This window comes from Natator depressus, chromosome 1 (genome assembly GCF_965152275.1).
Source record: "Natator depressus isolate rNatDep1 chromosome 1, rNatDep2.hap1, whole genome shotgun sequence".
Taxonomy (NCBI): Eukaryota; Metazoa; Chordata; order Testudines; family Cheloniidae; genus Natator; species Natator depressus.
In genome coordinates, this window is record NC_134234.1 from 255,087,925 (window position 1) to 255,107,424 (window position 19,500).

General features: G+C 53.0%; 1 protein-coding gene across 1 annotated transcript; it reads right to left on the reverse strand.

The window, feature by feature from the left end:
- Nucleotides 1–582: 582 nt before the first annotated feature.
- On the reverse strand, nt 583–19,461 carry BAIAP2L2 (BAR/IMD domain containing adaptor protein 2 like 2). The gene is made up of 14 exons (XM_074950127.1): nt 17,489–19,461; nt 15,461–15,536; nt 15,103–15,189; nt 12,275–12,336; nt 10,613–10,684; nt 10,032–10,148; nt 9,426–9,572; nt 8,346–8,498; nt 7,837–7,978; nt 7,234–7,444; nt 6,335–6,406; nt 5,742–5,922; nt 2,626–2,666; nt 583–1,388 (listed from the first exon to the last, which is right to left on the reverse strand). The coding sequence occupies exons 1-14, from the start codon at nt 17,525–17,527 to the stop codon at nt 1,313–1,315; spliced, it is 1,476 nt and encodes a 491-aa protein (XP_074806228.1). The 5' UTR covers nt 17,528–19,461; the 3' UTR covers nt 583–1,312.
- Between the last annotated feature and the right edge of the window lie 39 nt (nt 19,462–19,500).

Genomic DNA, 19,500 nt, shown 5'->3' on the forward strand with positions numbered 1-19,500 from the left:
GAAGCAGGCAGGTGGCTCCCGATAGCAAGAGCATTGGAGACCCTTTCCTCCGTTTTACCCAGCACCAAGGGGCCACAGCAAGGCTGAGGAGCAAACTCCCGGTCCCTTAGGCAGGTGGAGGCAGAAGACTCAGAGGTTTGTCGAGGTGGTTTAACCACTCGAGCCACACGTATTAGCAAGGCTTCGGCACCATAGGGTATGTCTACACAGCCTGCAGCAGTGAGATTCAGAGCCTAGGTCAACAGCCTGGGGCTCTCGCCATGGTGCTAAAAACAGCCAGGTTGCTATTGCACCTCGGGCTCTGAAGCCAACCCACCTGCCTAGGCTTCCACACCAAGCCCGAAGGTCTACACAGCTATTTCTAGAGCCGTAGTGCAAGCCCCACAAGCCCAAGGCTGTAGATGCAGGTTCTGAGACTGCCACAAGCTGCCGCTTACTGTGTGGACCTACCCAAGGCTAAGCTTTCCCAAATCTTAGTTTCCCTGGTGGACACCTGCCCCTGGCATCCCCCCGGGGAGGCAGACAGGAAGGACAGTCAGAGGAACCAGGACGCACAGGGAGGTTGTGTTTTCCATTTTATTTAAAAAATATATTATTGTTATTATGTACAGAATCAAACAAGGCTGCGCAGCTGGGTTTCCCCTTCCATCTTAATCCAACCCTGGGGCTACCAAGCAAGAGGGTGGAGGAGAGGGCACTGTGAACGGGCAGGCAGCCTCCCCACAAAGCTCTTGGAAACTCAGTGGCCAGTTGCCCAAGGCCCTGGGGTGAGGGGCCAAGAGGAGAAGACCCCTGCCGTGCAGTTATCCGCCATCGAGCAGAGACCTAACCCCAAACGTAGGTCAGGAATCTGCTCAGTGGCCAAATAACCGTCAGTGCTTTACAACAAAGAGAGTAGGGGCTGGGTAGGGTTCTCCTTTTCCCCTGCCAATAGCGCCCCTTGCAGCGCAGGTGCACAGACCAACGAGAGACATGCCCTCCTCCAGTTCCCAGTGCTTAGGTATAAGCAACCCCCTGCCCATGCTACCAGCACCGGTATCCCGGGGACGCCTTCCACTCAGCATGACCAGCATCACACATGTCACTCCAAAGAGAACGCCAAAGAAAACCAGGGAATCTATTTACTGCTGGAGAGCGCCAGACACAGGGAGTAAAAACAGAGACGCTCCACTGCTGGGGCCGTGCCCTGAGAAACTGCACTAGGTTAGCGCCAACCCGAGGTCACGGTGGCCCAGGAATGGGAAAGGACTGTTTCTCTAGCACTTCTGCTTCTGTCAACCCCCCAGAATCCGCTGCTCTCCACGGCCTCCTTTCACTGGATGATGGGTGCCGACCGGTCGTTGGTGACGGTGGGGCGCAGCTTTACTGTGGCAAACGGGTTGGTGCCGCTGTAAGGAGAAAGGCAAGAGGAGAAATAAAGGCTCAGGAAAGCCTGTTTCAGTACCGCCCGGCCATGGGGCCCTGGCAGAGGCCCCGTCACAGAGAATGTTATGGGGACCCACTGCAGGGACAGCGGAAAGTTTCCCTGCTGAGAGTGGGAAACAGTCTCATTCAGATGGGGGCCCACTAGGTGCAAGTTATCAATGCCATTAATTATAATACATCCCCGTACTCTCTCCTGGTAACCTTCCTCCTCATGCCCCCTGACAGGTCCAGTCCCCTTCCTTCCCTGCATGGGACTGCCCCCCCCTCACCTCCTCCTGACAGGGCCATTCCCTCCCTCTCCTCTTCACCCCCTCCTGGTAGAGCCACTCCCCTCCCTCTCCCTGGACAGGAACCCCTCCTCCACCCTGGCACAGTTCACAAGATGAGCAATTAGCCAGTGAAGGAGGAGGAGTTGGAGGGGGGAAGCAATGGTTCAAATAAGAGAGAACAGGGAGGTGACTTGGGCATGCGGCTCCTCCTCTCCCCCTGCCCTTTGGCTGGGGCAAGCAAGAGGTCCCCCTGCTATTTCAATCTGCCTTGACCATTGGGCAGCATTTCCGAGAGTCGCCTCCTGCCCTGCCAGTCGCCCATCCCATCCCCCACTAGAGAGCTCACCCCACTTTGTATTCTCAGAAAGGTTCAGAGGACAGAGAGGAGATGGCAAAAGCCTGTCAGATCCACCTTGTCATCTCCCTGGGGCTGGTGCAGCTTGCTCACTATGGTACATTTGCTAGTGCCCGTCCAGAATAGTTTTAGTGTCCCTCATGATGGGGCTTCCATACCGCTTCCCTTGGGAGACTAAGTGATGACCCAGCAGCTCTCACTGGCCTGACTTTCCTATCCTAATTTGCTCTTAGTTACTCCCTCCCTTTGGACCCTTCCAAATGGGCAGTTCTGAGGGACCCAATTCATCATCTCCTCAACCTGAGAGCTCTTATTCCAGTTCCCCCAGGAGAGGCCAGAGAGGAGCCTGGGGGGGCCTTTCTAGAGCCTGAGTGTTTTTTCCTTCCTCTCATTCATTGTTCTATGATTTTAACAGCGATAGGAGTCAGTCAACAGGGCAGTAATTGTCATGATCACCCTTCCTTCCTTTTTTGGAAGACTGGTACCACACTTGCTTTTTCCCCAGGCACCTCCCCAGTTCTCCAGGACTTTCCAAACAATAAGATAAAACCACCAGGGATCCCAGACTTCACTTACCGGGGGAAGAGCTCTGGGGGCTGCTCCTGCACAGCTGACTTCTGCAACAAAACGAGATAAAGGGTCAAAAGCTGAGAGCAAGCACATTGTGCAGGTTAGAGAGAGGCACAAAGGGTGGAGGAGGGAAAGACACACACACACACACACACACAGTGGGATTTTCAAAAGAACCTAAACAATTAAAAAGCCCAAGTCCCACTAACGGGATGATAGACTCCATATCCCAGTCTCCAATTCCCATTTATTGGACTTGGGCTCCTAAATAGCTTAGGTGCTTTTGAAAAATCCCACTAAAGGAGAATTGCAGAGAACAAATATCCCCCTTTCTGTGCAGGGGAAGAGGGGATTTTGTCCCTCCACACACAGGCTCCCAGGCCCCCCTCTCTTTCTCAGGGAGGAGGGTGCATTTCTGATCATGGGAGTTTAGGATCCACAGAGCACAGCAAAGAGCAAACAAATGAAACTGGCACTAGAATTCACAGGCCAGCATGGCCAGAGATGCCCCCTCTGATCACAGGAGGGCCTGGGATACCATCTCCCGCCCCCTGCATGTTTCCTATAGCCTCATATATAGGGCCCTACCAAATTCACGGCCATGAAAAACAGGTCACAGACTGTGAAATCTGGTCTCCCCACCTGTGAAATCTGGTCTTTTATGTGCTTTTACCCAATAGTATACAGATTTCACAGGGGAGACCAGCGTATCTCAAACTGGGGGTCCTGACCCAAAAGGGAGTTGCAGGGGGGTCATGATATTGCCACCCTTATGTCTGCACTGGCTTCGGAGCCGGTCAGCCAGAGAGCAGTGGCTGTTGGGCAGGCACCCAGCTCTGACGGCAGCACTCTGCCAACAGCAGCACAGAAGTAAGGGTGGCAATGCCATACCATGTCACCCTCCACCAGCAGCAGCGCAGAAGGAAGGATATCACGGTGTGGTATTGACACCCTTACTTCTGCACTGCTGCCTTCAGAGCTGGGTCCTCAGTCAGCAGCCGCCATTCTCCGGCGCCCAGCTCTGAAGGCAGCAGCGCAGAAGTAAGGGTGTCAATATCACACCATGCCATCCTTCCTTCTGCGCTGCTGCTGGTGGAGGGTGACATGGTATGGCATTGCCACCCTTACTTCTGTGCTGCTGTTGGCAGGGTGCTGCCTTCAGAGCTGGGTGCCGGAGGATGGCGGCTGCTGACTGAGGGCCCAGCTGTGCAGGCAGCAGCCTAGAAGTAAGGGTGTCAATACCACACCGTGCCATCCTTCCTTCTGCGCTGCTGCTGGCGGTGGCGCTGCCTTCAGAGCTGGGCTCCCGGCCAGCAGCTGCCGCTCCCCAGCTGCCCGGCTCTGAAGGCAGCGCCGTCACCAGCAGCAGTGCAGAAGTTAGGGTAGCAGCACCGCAACCCCCCCTACAATGACCTTGCGACCCCCCACAATGCCTCTTTGGATCAGGACCCTTACAATTATAACACCGTGAAATTTCAGATTTAAATAGCTGAACTCATGACATTTACTATTTTTAAAACCCTGTGACTGTGAAATTGACCAAAATGGGCAGTGACTTTGGTAGGGCCCTACTCATAGAATATACAGATACAGCAAGATCCCAACATACACGGCCCTAAACGGCCTCTGGGCTGCCCTGGAGGGACCAACCCGGAGAGGAGAGGAGAGTTCAGGTGCCACAGCCCATTTCATCCTGGTACCTGCCGAGCCCCCGAAGGGAGTGATAACAACTGGCGATAGGGGGACTTGTGATGCAAATATCTGCCCCACTAGGCGCTGGATTAAGACCCCAACTCATTTCACACAGCTTGCTCCACAGTCATCAGCTGGGATTGACGTTCATTGACTGCTGACCTGCAGCTGGCTCAGAGCCAGAGGAGATAAGCTCCCACTCCTCGATCACCTGAGGTGTCCAGTTTCCCAACCTGGGTCTGGATTGGAACCAGTGACTTTTAGAGGGTAGGTTACATGTCCACATCCCAGTCCCCCAAGCTGGGCAGACTGGGGCTTCACCAGAACCACAGACCCAGAGGTGAAAAGCTACATATTCCATTTCTCAATCTCTTGAACCATCCAGGTCCCTCCAGCCTCGGACTGGAACCAATCACCTAGAGAGAACAGGCTCCAAATCCCATCCCCCAATCCCCTGTGCCATCCAAACACACTTCTGCCCTTCACCCTGCCTTCCTGCCCCATTCTGGGTCCAAATTGGATGAAAGCCTCTGTATTCTATCCCCCATCTTGCTGAGACCGAAATGCGGGCCCTCTGCTCCCAGGCTTTTATTCACCCTTCCCCATCCTCAGCTGCCTTTAGAAGAGGCACCCAAAAGAGCTATCCCTAGCCTTATCAGGGCAAGGAGGACGGCATCTCTGTCAGCTGGTCTCCAGCCCAGCTCCATCACTCATGGTCCTACTTTTAGCAGAAAGAGCTGCCACCCCGGAGCCACCAGAAACCAGGCTGGGATGTCGTGGAGAAGAGGAGTGAACTGAAGGGCCCCTGCTGCGTAATAAAGGTAAGAAGTGAGAGGAGCACAGAGGCCAGGGCTCTCCCACGGGATAGAGCACAGAGTTTGCTAGGGACGGATGGACAGGAGCTGTGCTGAAGACGACTTCATCTTGCAGGGAGGTGCAAAGGGATGGACGGGAGTAGCTGCAAAGCAGCCCATCCCCAGCAGAGTAGCTGAGATCAGCTAGGGTGGATTCATGGATGACCAGCAGCAGCACTAAAGAGGCCCAGAAACATGGGAGAGATGGATGAAATCTGCGATTCAGCGAGGTCAGGATGACCCTTCCCTTCCCGCTAAGCCTGGTTGGAGCGGGTGTGTATCATGGCATCCCAGAAATGTAGGGCTGGAAGGGTCCTCAAGAGGTCACCAAGTCCAGCTCCCTGCACTGAGGCACTGACTAAACCTAGACCATCCCTGACAGGTGTTTGTCCAGCCTGTTCTTAAAACCCTCCCGTGATGGGGGTTTCCACAGCCTCCCTTGGTAACCGGTTAACTATCCTCATAATTAGAAAGGATGTGAAAGCAAAGGTCAGTGTTGGTTGGGGGACACACCCTAACCCACAGATCCCTTCTCACTGCCTTAGCTCAGGTTAGAATAGCGCCGCGCCCACTCACCTTGGAATCCGAAGGAGCAGCAGCACTAACCAAGCTGCTCCGGCGGCTGCCAGCACCACGTGAGGCTGGAGAAGGGCTTGGTGACTGGGGCGGGGCAACGTTGTGTCGGTAATTTCCTGCTGATGGGACACTGGGGCAATCCAGGCCATCCACGCTGTGACTGCTCCGCAGAGGGAAGGACCTGAACAAGAGCGGAAAGGAGAGATCCCAAGAAGAAAAGGCCAGAATCCAGCTCTGGGGAAGAGTGCTCTGGGATCTCTCCATACAGCAAATGTGGTCTGGGTCCTCCCCCTTCCCAGGATCTCTCCAGAGGGAATATGTCGGTTTCCACACGGAATATGTGCCCCTAGGATTTACCTAACTAGAGATTTAAAGGCCTCTGGAAATATTGTGCCCTTATTGGGAGAGCCGTAATGGGAGCAACATGTCACAGTTTAATCGAGAAAAGCCATGTCCAAGGGTGCCAATGGCCCTCAGACAAGTTCTTTAGTGTGCTCAAGAGCCGTAGCCTTGATGGGCAGCACCACACAGGATAGTGCATCACACACTTGCGTGAAAGACGTACAAACATGCACTTCAGCAGCTCCCATTACCTGGTGGGCAGTTCCTCCGGGTCTCTTACTCCCTCCAGGGGCTTTACGAAAGCTTCGGGGAACCAGCCGCTCCTAAGGCCCCGGAGACAGAAGGGACAATGAGCCTTTGCAGCAACACGTTTCTTAGCATTCCCTTTCCCTTACGTCGTGGAGTCTGGCCAGGGCACAGGGGCAAACATGCCCATTGCATGGAGGGCCATGATGAGATCTTAAAATGGCCACCAGTCACCGAGCCTTTGCCTTGCATCTGAGCTGAAAGAACAGCACTTCCAGCAGCACATGGACCCCCACTAGCACCAGGTCAAGGCCTTCGTTCAGGGACGACTTAGAGGAAAGAGCACCATTTACTAAGCCACCAGCACCTGGGTTTTCCTGGGAAACCTCCCCCTGCACCGTTGGGAGGGGGCTCATACTGGACACTTTTTTGGACAGAGACAAGGCCAACTCCAGAAAGTGAGGACAGTTTTGGAGACTCCCCTGGGACTCTCTTCTGGAAACTCCCCTGCTCCTAAGGTAGACACAGCTGGGACTAATGAACCTCAAATAGAAAGGCAGCATCTGGGTAAGAACTATATGGCGAGCACAAATTCCAACCCACACCCTGCCCCACGTTGCCAGTAACCCATGCCCCATATCGGATGCCAGGTCAGGGATGGCACCTGTTGTGCCATTCGGTAACTGTTCCATGTGGTGCCAAGCACTGTGCCGGAGCAGTAGCTGCTGCCCATGTAAGTGAGAAACCCCTCGGCTAGACGGCGACCGGTGTTGCCTTTTTTAAGCAGGAAGGCTTGAGGGCAGGGCATTAACCCTTGGAGCTCAGCTCTTCACAGCTGGCTTGCTGCCTTCACCAAGATCCCCCCTCCAGCCCAGCGCCACGGAGACAGGCCGAGCGCACTTACGTGGATGATCCCTCTAGCTTGCCATACAGCCAGCCGTTCTGCGCCTCTGGGATCAGCACCGTGATGATGTCCCCGAGGTTGAACCCCAGCAAGGTGCGGTTGGTGCCAGCAGAGTGGGGCACAATTGTCTGGACTCTAAACACGTTGCTGCCTCCTCCTGCCCGCTCCCCGAAGGAGCTGGAGCGCGAGCGCTGGCTGGCGGAGAGTGAGCCTGCCAGGAGCCGCCAAGGCGTGAGAGGATTCAGAGGGCTTCTTTCAACCCCAGACTCCCCCTGCAAAACCCCAGCCTGGCTAGGAGGGACCCACCACTGAAGGAGTGAGAAGCCTCCATTGTCCATTAGGACCTGGGCTTCCCTATCCCACTCACACAGCTTCCCTAAAGGGGCCCTGCCCCTGCCCGTTTGGCTCCCTGTTCATTCTCTTGTGGCCTTCACCCCCACCCTCCATATACCCTGCCCTCTCGCCCTTGCATAGAACAGGTGCCCAAGTTCACCCTGGGACAAATGCATTATGGACAAATTTGTCCCTCCCAAATCCAGCCTGTACCTGCTCAAATAAGGTACAACTAGCCTCACACCACTACCCCCATCTACCCAGTCTTACCAGCAGATGAAGTCTTCTGCAGACCTCTCCTGGTTGGCTCTGGCTGAGGAGAGGGTCTAAGAAGTTCTGCAGGCTCCTGGGGGAAGGGGCTTGAACTACGTCCAGTCATGGCTGAGCCAAAATCTCCCAGAGGCCTCTGAGGCTGTTGGAAGGAAATGAAGGTGAGCGTGAGCACCACACAGAGGAGATCTCTCTTCGAGAGAAGCCTGGTCCCTAAAGGATTGTATCCTTCCCCACCCCCAACACTCCTACACACACACACAAGCTTTCCCCATCCACCCCCCCACACCTCGTCTTGTATAGCTAATGCTACCAAGGGAGGAAAATCAGGTGAGGCCTGGAGGTATAGATTAATGGGGTACACAGGGGATTGCCTCCCACCCCTCAAAAAATAACAGACCCTGGGAAAAAGCTGGGCTGACCCTCTGTTCTGGGATCTCTGCCCTGGGAGGGGCCATCCCAGGCACCCCCCCATTACTGGACAGATGGTTTGTTGGCATTTTTCTCACCATGTCGAGGCGGCTGGGAGTCAGGCGGCCTGACGGGTACCCCTGGCCATGGGAGGCACTGAGCAGGCTCGGGGAGTGTCTGCTGCTTGGATTGCGGCTGGCCTCCAACTGCTCCTTCCACTTTGGCACCTTGCTCTGGATGATGCCCCAGGCCTGGGGAAAGAGAGAGAGAGGAGAGATCAGGGGGAGAATGGGAGCAGACCAGCTGTGAGGGGGAAAGGGGAAATTAAAGAGTGAGGACCCAAAACAAGCTGCAACCTGTACCCAAGTGCATTACCATCCGCAGGTTGAGGCAGGTGAGACACCCTCGCCACTCTACGAGCCCCTCAATCCTGATTGGCAGAGGGCCGACTGTTCTGTAACTCCCATCAGGCCTGACACACTCACTACCCCTAACACACTGCCGTCACGGCATTTATCTATGACGAGTGTTGTGTGAAGTATCAGCTCAAATCTGGTGACACACCGGTCATGAATATCATTGTGTGATGGACGGTGTGTTAAGAGCTATGTACATGTGCCAGAAATGCGTTATGCTTTGGGGGCAGACCTCATGAACAAGTTTGTCCTAGACAAAGGAATGTTGATTTGCCTGCTTGCCTTGGTCTATGATGTCAATTGAGCATGATGATGCCAGAGACAATTTGCCTCGGAGGTAAACACCAGTTATCAGGAGGATGGGGCAATAGCATGACATCGGCACACTGCAGGATACTGCAGTCTGAACCCCGGCGGGTCATCCTAACTCTTAAGGAAAAGACAATGAACTTTGAGGGGTATAAAGAGAAGCAGAAGGGCCCCTTGTGAACCAACACATAGTGGACAAAGAGGCAGCGCTCTCTGTATCTTCGAATGGTGGATCCCCCACCATGTGGGTCGGTGATGCGGAAAAGCTGCTTTAGGTAAGAAACTTTTCTTAGACAAGGATTGTAAGCTACACATCCCCACATAGAATCATAGAAATGTAGGACTGGAAGGGACCTCAAGAGGTCTTCTAGTCCAGTCCCCTGCACTCAGGGCAGGACAAAGGGGCTATGGCTATGTCCCTCCCCCCAACCTCAGGTCAAGCCCCCTCCTTACCCTGCTGTACACCTGGAGGAAGGTGCTGGAGAGCAGCTGGTGCTTTTCAGCCAGGAAGCGGTAGCGGCGCTTCTCCTCCAGCGCGGCAGCCCGCTGGCTCTCAGAGACAAATGCCTGCATCTCTGACTGCAAGCGCCTCACATTCTCCTGGGTGGACAAGCGGAGGAGGGATTGATGTCAGTGCAGCACCCTGAGTCTACACAGAGCAGTATTTGGGGGCATACACCCGGGGTTCCCCTCACATGACTGGGTCATCAGCCTTTACAACCCCTTTGTTATGCTGAAGCAGCATACAACATTTATAGGGATCTGGCCCCTAATCTTATTTTAGTCTTTCCACGCAGTTTGCCTCAGAAACATTCTGCAGGAGGGAGTTCCACAGATTAACGGTACCCTGTGTGAAAAAGTATGTCTCCTATCTGTGTTTCAGCTTGCTGTCTTTTGCATCTCAGGGAGCGCCCCCTTGCATTCTAAGGAAGGGAGAGACAAGCTAGAAGCTATCTAGGGCTCTGGAGGCATCATCAGCATTAACTTGTGATGACCACTCTCCTCAATCCAGACTCGCCTGCGTCTCAGGGCCATCCTTACCTCCCCTTCATTTCCCACCTTCATTTCCCAGGTGTTTTTGTCTCGAGTCCTCTCCATCCTCCACAGCTCCGACATGCACTTCTCCAGGTTGGCAGCCCTGTGCTGATACTCCAGTTCGTACCGGTGATGGCTGTCCTGCCGAGAGCACAGAAGGAGACCAGAAACTATGAGGAACGTTTTCTAAAGCGGGGAGGGGACTTAGGAGTCTAAATCTCATTGAAAGTCAATGGGCGTAAATTCCTTTTGAAAATGGGACTTAGGAGTCCAGTGAATCCTAGCAACTCTAAAGGAGAGCTGGCCAAGTCAGCCCATGAGGACATGGCAGCTAGGCAGAAGGAAAGTCTCTCTTTCTCCAGTTGGCGAGAGACACTCCCCAACCTCTGCCCCAGGGAAAGCCTGGAATATCCTTGAAAACACCTCAGGGATGAAACAATGATCTAAACCAGCGAGAAGGTGAAAGCCTGAGCTGTGCTAAGGGACTCAAAGGAGGGAGGGGCACAGTGAGGGTGTGGGGAGAGAGCTCCAGCACCCTGCTTAGGGGTAAGGGAGGGGGAAGCCTGCAAAGAGCTCAGGAGGGACAGGGAAGGACTGGGGCTCACCTTGATGAACTGCATGTCCAGCTTGGTGTTTTTCTCTATGTGCTGCAGCAGGTCTTTGTGGAACGTCTGAGCCTAGACGTGACAGAGAAGTTGTTACAAACCGCCCCTAGCAACTGGTGTTACTGGGCACTGCTGACAGCTGGGGGGTGGGAGGACCCGAAACGGGAGAGTTAGGGAGTGCCCAGGAGAAACCCCATTCCTCTGCCTTCTGATGGACACGCTTAGCCAGGCACCTGCAGACAGAGAGTCGATACCGCTTTTCCTCCCACCTTTTGTCTTGTCTATCCAGACGGAAAGCTCTCAGGGGCGAAGGCTGTCTCTCCATGTAGGTTGGGACCTCTAGACACTGCTGTCATATCAATAACAACCGCACAGCTGGGAAAGGGTTAACATCCTTGTTTTTACACAAGTCCTCCCCATTCTACCCCCACCGCCAACAGCACTACCAGGGAGGGAGATGGAAATATAGGCACATCAGAACTGGATGCTGCTTAGATTACATCCCCCTCCTAGGTTTTCGACTGGAACACCTGGTCGAAAAGGGACCCTGGCGGCTCTGGTCAGCACTGCTGACCGGGCTGTTAAAAGTCCAGTCAGCAGCGCAGGGGGGCTAAGGCAGGCTCCCTACCTGCTGTGGCTCCACACAGCTCCCGGAAGCAGCAGCATGGCCCACCTCCGGCTCCTGTGCACCGGCTCTGCAGCTCCCATTTGCTGGGAACTGCAGCTGCGGGGGCACCACCTGCGAACGAGGCAGCACGCAGAGCTGCCTGGCTGTGCCTCTACGTAGGAGCCGGAGAGGGGATATGCCGCTGCTTCTGGGAGCTGCTTGAGGTAAGCGCCACCTGGAGCCTGCACCCCTGATCCCCTCCCACACCTCAACCCCCTATCCCAGCCCTGATCCTCCTTCTGCCCTCAGTCCCATCCCGGAGCACCCACCTGCATGCCAAACCCCTCATCCACAGCCCCACCCCAGAGCCCACACCCCCAGCCGCAGCCTGCACCCCCTCCCACATCGCAACCCCTGCCCCAGCCCAGATCCCACTCCCACCTTCTGAACCCCTCGATCCCAGCCCGGAGCACCCTCCTGCACCCCAAACCCCTGATACCCAGCCCCACCCCAGAGTCTTCAACCTCAGCCAGAGTCCTCACCCGCCCTCATGCCCCAACCCCCTGCCCCAGCCCTGATCCCCGTCACCCTCCAAACCCCTCAGTCCCAGTCTGGAGCCCCCTCCTACACCCCAAATCCCTCATCCCCGGCCCCACACCAGAGCTCGCACCCTCAGCTGGAACCCTCACACTCCACCCCCAGCACCCAACCCCCTGCCCCAGCCTGGTGAAAATGAGTGAATGAGTGAGGGTGGGAAGAGTGAGCGACAGAGGGAGGGGGGGATGGAGTAAGAGGGGGCAGGGCTTCAGAAAAGGAGCAGGGCCTCAAAGGAGGGGCGGGGCAAGAGTGTTCGGTTTTGTGCGAGTAGAAAGTTGGCAACCCTACCCCCTCCCCCAGTTCTGTTCACCACAAACTGGGAGCAACCCACCCGAAACTCGGTATGGAAACAACAGGTGGCATCTGGCCACCGCAGCTCCATAAAACACAGCTCCATTAGGCCCAGCATACAGCTACAGGCTGCTCCCAGTAGAGATGGGCCATGGCAAGATACTCACCACTACTTCCAGGTCAGAGTTCATATGCCTGTGGGTGTCAGACATCTGTATCAAAATTTGACCTTCAAGAAGAGAGATCAAAGTATCATAATCAGACCTTCCTCCTTGTGTGCATCAATCTCCCGCAGAGTTAGAACAAAGGGGCCATTAGCACTAATCGCCACTGTTAGATGACTGGGCACAGCGTTATCTTGGTGCAAAAGTCCAACTACTATCGCTATGCATAAGCTGTCTGCTGGGGCTGGGTCCAAGGTGTGAGGAGAGGGTTTCAGCCAATTCGCTTCATTCTATAACAGCTGCTCAATCCCTTTCTATGATTTCACCGATTACCCTCAGAATCTGCATGTTATAAACCACACCCGAGGGCTAGTAGCTTAGCGTGCGGTGGGAAACAGGCCAGTCAGCCTCACCTCAGTCCCTGGAAAAATCATGGAGCAGGTCCTCAAAGAATCAATCCTGAAGCACTTACATGAGAGGAAAGTGATCAGGAACAGTCAGCATGGATTCACCAAGGGAAGGTCATGCCTGACTAATCTAATCGCCTTTTATGATGAGATTACTGGTTCTGTGGATGAAGGGAAAGCAGTGGATGTATTGTTTCTTGACTTTAGCAAAGCTTTTGACACGGTCTCCCACAGTATTCTTGTCAGCAAGTTAAGGAAGTATGGGCTAGATGAATGCACTATAAGGTGGGTAGAAAGCTGGCTAGATTGTCGGGCTCAACGGGTAGTGATAAATGGCTCCATGTCTAGTTGGCAGCCGGTGTCAAGTGGAGTGCCCCAGGGGTCGGTCCTGGGGCCGGTTTTGTTCAATATCTTCATAAATGATCTGGAGGATGGTGTGGATTGCACTCTCAGCAAATTTGCAGATGATACTAAACTGGGAGGAGTGGTAGATACGCTGGAGGGGAGGGATAGGATACAGAAGGACCTAGACAAATTGGAGGATTGGGCCAAAAGAAATCTGATGAGGTTCAATAAGGATAAGTGCAGGGTCCTGCACTTAGGATGGAAGAATCCAATGCACCGCTACAGACTAGGGACCGAATGGCTAGGCAGCAGTTCTGCGGAAAAGGACCTAGGGGTGACAGTGGACGAGAAGCTGGATATGAGTCAACAGTGTGCCCTTGTTGCCAAGAAGGCCAATGGCATTTTGGGATGTATAAGTAGGGGCATAGCGAGCAGATCGAGGGATGTGATCGTTCCCCTCTATTCGACACTGGTGAGGCCTCATCTGGAGTACTGTGTCCAGTTTTGGGCCCCACACTACAAGAAGGATGTGGATAAATTGGAGAGAGTCCAGCGAAGGGCAACAAAAATGATTAGGGGTCTAGAGCACATGACTTATGAAGAGAGGCTGAGGGAGCTGGGATTGTTTAGTCTGCAGAAGAGAAGAATGAGGGGGGATTTGATAGCTGCTTTCAACTACCTGAAAGGGGGTTCCAAAGAGGATGGCTCTAGACTGTTCTCAATGGTAGCAGATGACAGAACGAGGAGTAATGGTCTCAAGTTGCAATGGGGGAGGTTTAGATTGGATATTAGGAAAAACTTTTTCACTAAGAGGGTGGTGAAACACTGGAATGCGTTACCTAGGGAGGTGGTAGAATCTCCTTCCTTAGAGGTTTTTAAGGTCAGGCTTGACAAAACCCTGGCTGGGATGATTTAACTGGGAATTGGTCCTGCTTCGAGCAGGGGGTTGGACTAGATGACCTTCTGGGGTCCCTTCCAACCCTGATATTCTATGATTCTATGAAACCGTGGTACCAGCTCCCGGTCTCCCAGTCTCTTGCATAGTGGAGTTAGCAAGGGGTTGGAAGGCTGGGATCTGTGCCCCAGGGCAAGCCGTTGTGTACTTCACAGCAAGCCACATCGACCCTGGATTCTGCACGACACTGCGGCAGCAGGCTGAAAATTTGGTGACAGCTTCATCTACATTAAATATCCTGTTTGTAAAGAATGCAGAATTAAATATGCTAGCACGCTTAGTGGCGCCCGCCCTACGTGGCTTATTTTGATATTACAGTCCATTTAGTTTACACTGTCCCCATGTTTTCCGTTTGAGATGTGCCACAAATTTTTGTATGAATAAGTTGCGACGGATGGGGGTAGTTAGAGTGACGGGCTGCTGAGTAGGAAGCAACTGGGGGTCTGAGGAAGGCATGGGAGGCAGTTGGGGACTGGGAGATAAGCACGTTTAGCTGGATCTTTTTGCTAACGTGATCAGGAGTGAAATAGTTAAATTGCCATCTTTAGGTTTCAGAGCTAACCCACACAGGTGAATGGGGGCTGCCTCCCGTCTCGCCGAGTTCTCGATTCAGGCTGGCTGCAGACTCACGAAGGCAGCACAGCGTCGTTACGGTTGGTTCATGTATTCAGAGTTTCCCTCAGTGCCGGGAGGATGCGGAACATGGTTTGTGTGACATGGCAGCTGGGATGCTTGGATCAGAATGTTGCAGCCAGGGCTGTGCGATCCCCAGGGCTCCGTGCGCTGCTCTACCACGGAGAGCAGGAGGCCTGGGCTTCCGTCTCTGAAGCGGGTGGGACATGGGGAGGCTGAGCCTAGTGCTCTGCGGGGGTCAGTGCTCTGCAAGGCCATGTATGAAGCCCAGCTTTCAGGCCTCGGGATCAGTGGGGGCTGGGAGTGCTGCACGCACCGGGCCTAGCGCATCGGGGGTTGTCATGCAGGAGACTCAGGCTCCTTTCCCAGTGCAGTCCTTCATTCCTCATGCCGCTCGGTGAGATGGGAGCACTGGGGCAGGGATGGGATGGAGAGGAGGTCAACATTTCAAATTGACCTGCCTCCCAGAGACGGTCATTGGAGAAACTTACCCAGCATTTGTGAGGTGGAGCTCTGCAGGGCTTGCTCCCCAATCTTCTGTATTGCCTTAAAATAGACTTCAGCCGCCTTAGAGAGTGCTGCAGAAATACAAGGAGAGAGGGCAGCTGGATTAAAGCTTCCCTAAATGACCCTGCTCCATCCTTGTCCTCTGCCCCCTTTTTCTTCAACTCTTCCCTTCTTTGCCACCTCCCATCCTCATCACCTATTCTCCTGCCTACCCACAAGCTCAGACCAGCCCCAGGAGCACAGACTGACGCCCCCCCCACCTGCCAACTGAGGGCGATGCCCATGGACACAATCCCAGCTGTCCCCCCACTAGGCACAGGTGGGAGACGAGACAGCACTCACCGTGGAAAGTGCGTAAGTAGTTGTTGCCCAGGTAGACCAGGTTCTCCAGGGCAGGGTTAAACTGCTCCAAGATGTTCTGTCATCCATCCGAGTTAGGGAGAGGGATGAAAGAACACAACAGGTTAATGCGATCCTCCTGCATGCCCATGGGATGAAAGAGGCCTGTGCCCTCCTTATGTGGTTCATCCCACAGAGCTGCAGCCTACCCATCCCACCAATCTCTGGTTTCAGGCTCAGGCACCCTCCTCATTGGGGAGGTCCAGTGCTTGCATCTTCTCTTCTAGCTGAGATCAAACATCGGGGTGGAGTGATCAGGAGCTCGCCCTTCCCTCTGAACTTTCCCAAATGCTACTACCGTCACCCAGAATCTAGTGGGTTTCTTTCCTACCTCAGGGATGTCATCACTTCCTGGCAACTATGTCATGAGCATCAGGGCCCCATAGGTTGATAAGAGTCAAGTAATGGGGCAGTCCTAACCCAGCCTCATAGGTCCATTTACTGTATTAACAAGGTGGGCAGTGTGCACAGCACCCCTTATTGCACGCCACGCAGGGGCAGAAGTCTGGAAATTCAGATGTGGGATTTAAGCACTGCGCAAAATTGAGGAGACGAGCCCAGCACAGAAAGGAAGCACCCTCCCTTGTACATTCCAACCCAGCTGGGCATGGTTGTGTGCAGGGTTCTTTTAGAAAGAGCTCCGATCCTGGCAGCATCTTTACCAAAAAGGTGCATTGTATAATTTGATCTGTACATCGGAGACCAGTGAGATCGGTCTGGTCGCTAGGGCAAGGAGCTGCACAGCCACTAATCTACCCTCAACTTGAGGTCAGAGAAACTAGTGTCTGAGCATGTTTGATTCTCCAGAGACTTAACACTTGTCTACGTTCACTGGCACTCTCTACTGTTGAAAGGGTTTTTTTTTCTTCCCTCAAAATTCACTGTAAGATGCCAATTATAAGCAGGTCCCATGCTGTGTGCGCACAGGCGGATGTACACCTGTAACTAGAAAACCACCTGTAACAACATGCACACAGTAATTGGCCTGGACATATATCAGTACTCACTAATCCTTGGTGGCTCTTCAGACACACACAGATTTTCACACCAGTCATGCAGAGCACACACAGGGGAGCTCTCTGGCCAATTTCTAACACATAAAGAAAAGGAGTACTTGTGGCACCTTAGAGACTAGTCTCTAAGGTGCCACAAGTACTCCTTTTCTTTTTGCGAATACAGACTAACACGGCTGTTACTCTGAAACCTTTCTATCACATGCCGCCCCTGGACACCTTCAATACAGCCCCCCCCCCCCCCACACACACACAGAACACAGAACACAGGTGTTGAGACAGGTCTTTCCTGTTAGGTAACATGTAATTTACCCCTCCATTGCCAAGGCAGAAGTACTCCCCACTGTGTATTCTCCAGGGCTTTGATCAGTCTAGTTTTATAGGTCCCAAGCAATGGGGCTTCCACCATTTCCCTGGGAGAATATTCCACAGTCCAGTAGATCCTCACTGTCTAGAAAGGATTCCTAAGATCAGCCAAAATGTTTCTCAGTTTCAACCTGTTTCTTTCCTGCTCTACCCTCTTGGCTCACTTCAAACAATCTCCCTCCCTCCCTTCTGGGACAGCCCCCCAGCTGAGCCTCTCTAGCTCTCCCATAGCAGGGATTCACTGGGAAACGTGCTCTGCCTTAATACACCAGAATGCCCAGAGGTTAGCCCCAGCACCGCTGGGTTCCGCGCTGAATTACACCATGCACCCTGTCGGCCATTAGTCTGTTCTCACACCAGACCAGGATTCATAGAGCCTTGGAACTACATCAGTTTACACCAGCTGAGGATCTGGCCCACAGATTTTCAAAGCAAATTAAATCAATTAATCTTAATTTAATCTCCCCCACAGAACATTGTGTTTCTCTTGTGCTTTTAAATCCTTTATGAAGGATCTCCCAACCCCCATGCATCTCTCGCCAATTGGGAACAGCCCTTTCACTCCACAGCCTGCAGGGAGGTAACAGCTCACCTTATAGATGAAGATTGTGGATCTGTAGGACTGCTCCATCTCACCAGCCTTTTGAAGGGAGGCGAGGGGCTCCCAGAGATCGAGAAGTTGGTGGGCAGAGGACGTGTTGTCCTCAAAACTCTCCTGAGAATCCAATTGCAAGGACCTAGATGGGTTGAGACTGTCTCTGCCTGGCACAGCAGGACACCAGGAAGAAACATGTCCAATGTGAAGGGATGAGAATGCCACAAGGAGGTTTAATAATTCACCAGTCAGGATGTTAGAACTTGATCCTTGAGTGTAACCAGACACCGAGGAGAGAGGAACCCTGTGACAGCCATGAGGGTCATGTGACCTTCTCCTTTAATTATTTATTGCAGGTTTCAATATACAGCTTGCCCCCCATACCATCACATACCGGTCCAGCTGTCTTCACTATGCCTCACCACTGTGACACAGATGCCAATTGGTGCCAATGGGGAAAGGGTTCACTGTTCTTTACAAGCACCTCCTGTCTCAGACCTCACAAACTCACTACATCTAATACACCGCTTTCATGGTCTTTATCCATAAAGGGTAGCATGTGAGATCTCTACTGAATGCTTGTGACTTATCAATACTCATAATAATTGTGAGATGTGTGTACGAGTGATGTTTAAGGAATAATGTAGTTATATAGAAAAACACGCCCTTATGGCCTTGGATTGAAAGTGAATCACCAGGAAATAATGTGTCTCAGTGATGGCCCATTCAAGTGGGAGGAAGTTGTCACCCTGTATTGCTCAGTTGTCCACCTTTGCACCAACCCAGAAAAGTCAATGGAAAACCAGCGAAGTATAAACATTGGAAAAAACTTGGCACTGGCAGTGGAAAGGATGGCAGGATGGCGAGGGCATCGCCCTGTCTGTGAATAAAGACAAGAGACTTATTCAGGAGATCACAGGGTGGAGAGACACTCTGCACCCATTCACTGAGGAGGTAACTCGATGAGTGTGGGTGCTTCATGGAAGACTGGATCTTAGCTCCTTGGCGGCAGCAAATGCTGCAAATGCCTGAACTTTGGGCTGAGCATCTATTTGACTAGATGGGGAAGGTAACTGTGAATAAGTGTAGGCCCTACTTCACATTTCATGATTTTGTTTTGTATGGTGCCATTTGTTTCCATCACAAACTTGTTTCTATTGAATCTCTATTTGTTCTTAAATAAATGTCCTCTTGTTTTACTATAATTCTTCCCTTGGGAACAGAGATTTCTGGGGGTATCCAGTGATAAGGGACTGGACACCACAGGGGGACACTTTGAAGGCTCAGAGGCTGGGGAGCCTTCATAGTCAACCTGCAGGGCCCGTACAGCCCAGAGGAGAGCGCCTGAGTGGCTGACAGGCTGGTTGTGTTAGGGAGCTAACACCCAGCTGGCACAGGCAAGACTCCCTGCACTGGAGGCTGCTGGCAACAGCCCTGTGTGCCCCAAGAAGAGTCATAACCACATCCCTTCCCAACTCTCAGAGAAACAAAATTTGCTCAACCTGCACCACCAAGCCTGACTAGTGGCCTTCGTTTAACTCCCTCATGCTTGCAACCTGGTCTGACTGGCATCCCTACTCCAAGACACCACACCTCTGCCCACAACATATCAAACAGACCCCAGGCCCAGCACAGCTCTCTGAGGTGGGGGAAGCACCTCTCTTTACAGGTGCCAACAACCATCTTTTGGATGAAATGCAGGAGAATTAACACCCTAATGCCTCATGATCATTAGATTCCAATGCACTTTGGTGTATCCTCTATTCTCCTGACCCAGTTCCAACTGGGTCATTACAGACTGCTTGCCTGAAACACCTGGACAGCTGTGGGATGTTGCTGTGCATTCTTAAACAGCCATTACATTCCACCCGAGAAGAGGCTGCACTTCACTGGTGATTGATCCCTTCATACAGATAGAGGGCAGGATTCTGCTCATATACACATTGGTGTAAATCAAGAGTGATTTTGCTGCAATCAGTGGAATTACACTGGTGTAAAATGACACGTTT

Coding starts and splice junctions, on each gene's coding strand:
- BAIAP2L2 (XM_074950127.1), bottom strand. CDS start 17,527: ATGGAGCAGTCCTACAGATCCACAATCTTCATCTATAAG. Junction 8,499..9,425: donor TCCTCCAGGTGTACAGCAGG/GTAAGGAGGGGG, acceptor CTCTTTCCCCAG/GCCTGGGGCATCATCCAGAG. Junction 7,979..8,345: donor CTCCCAGCCGCCTCGACATG/GTGAGAAAAATG, acceptor TCCTTCCAACAG/CCTCAGAGGCCTCTGGGAGA.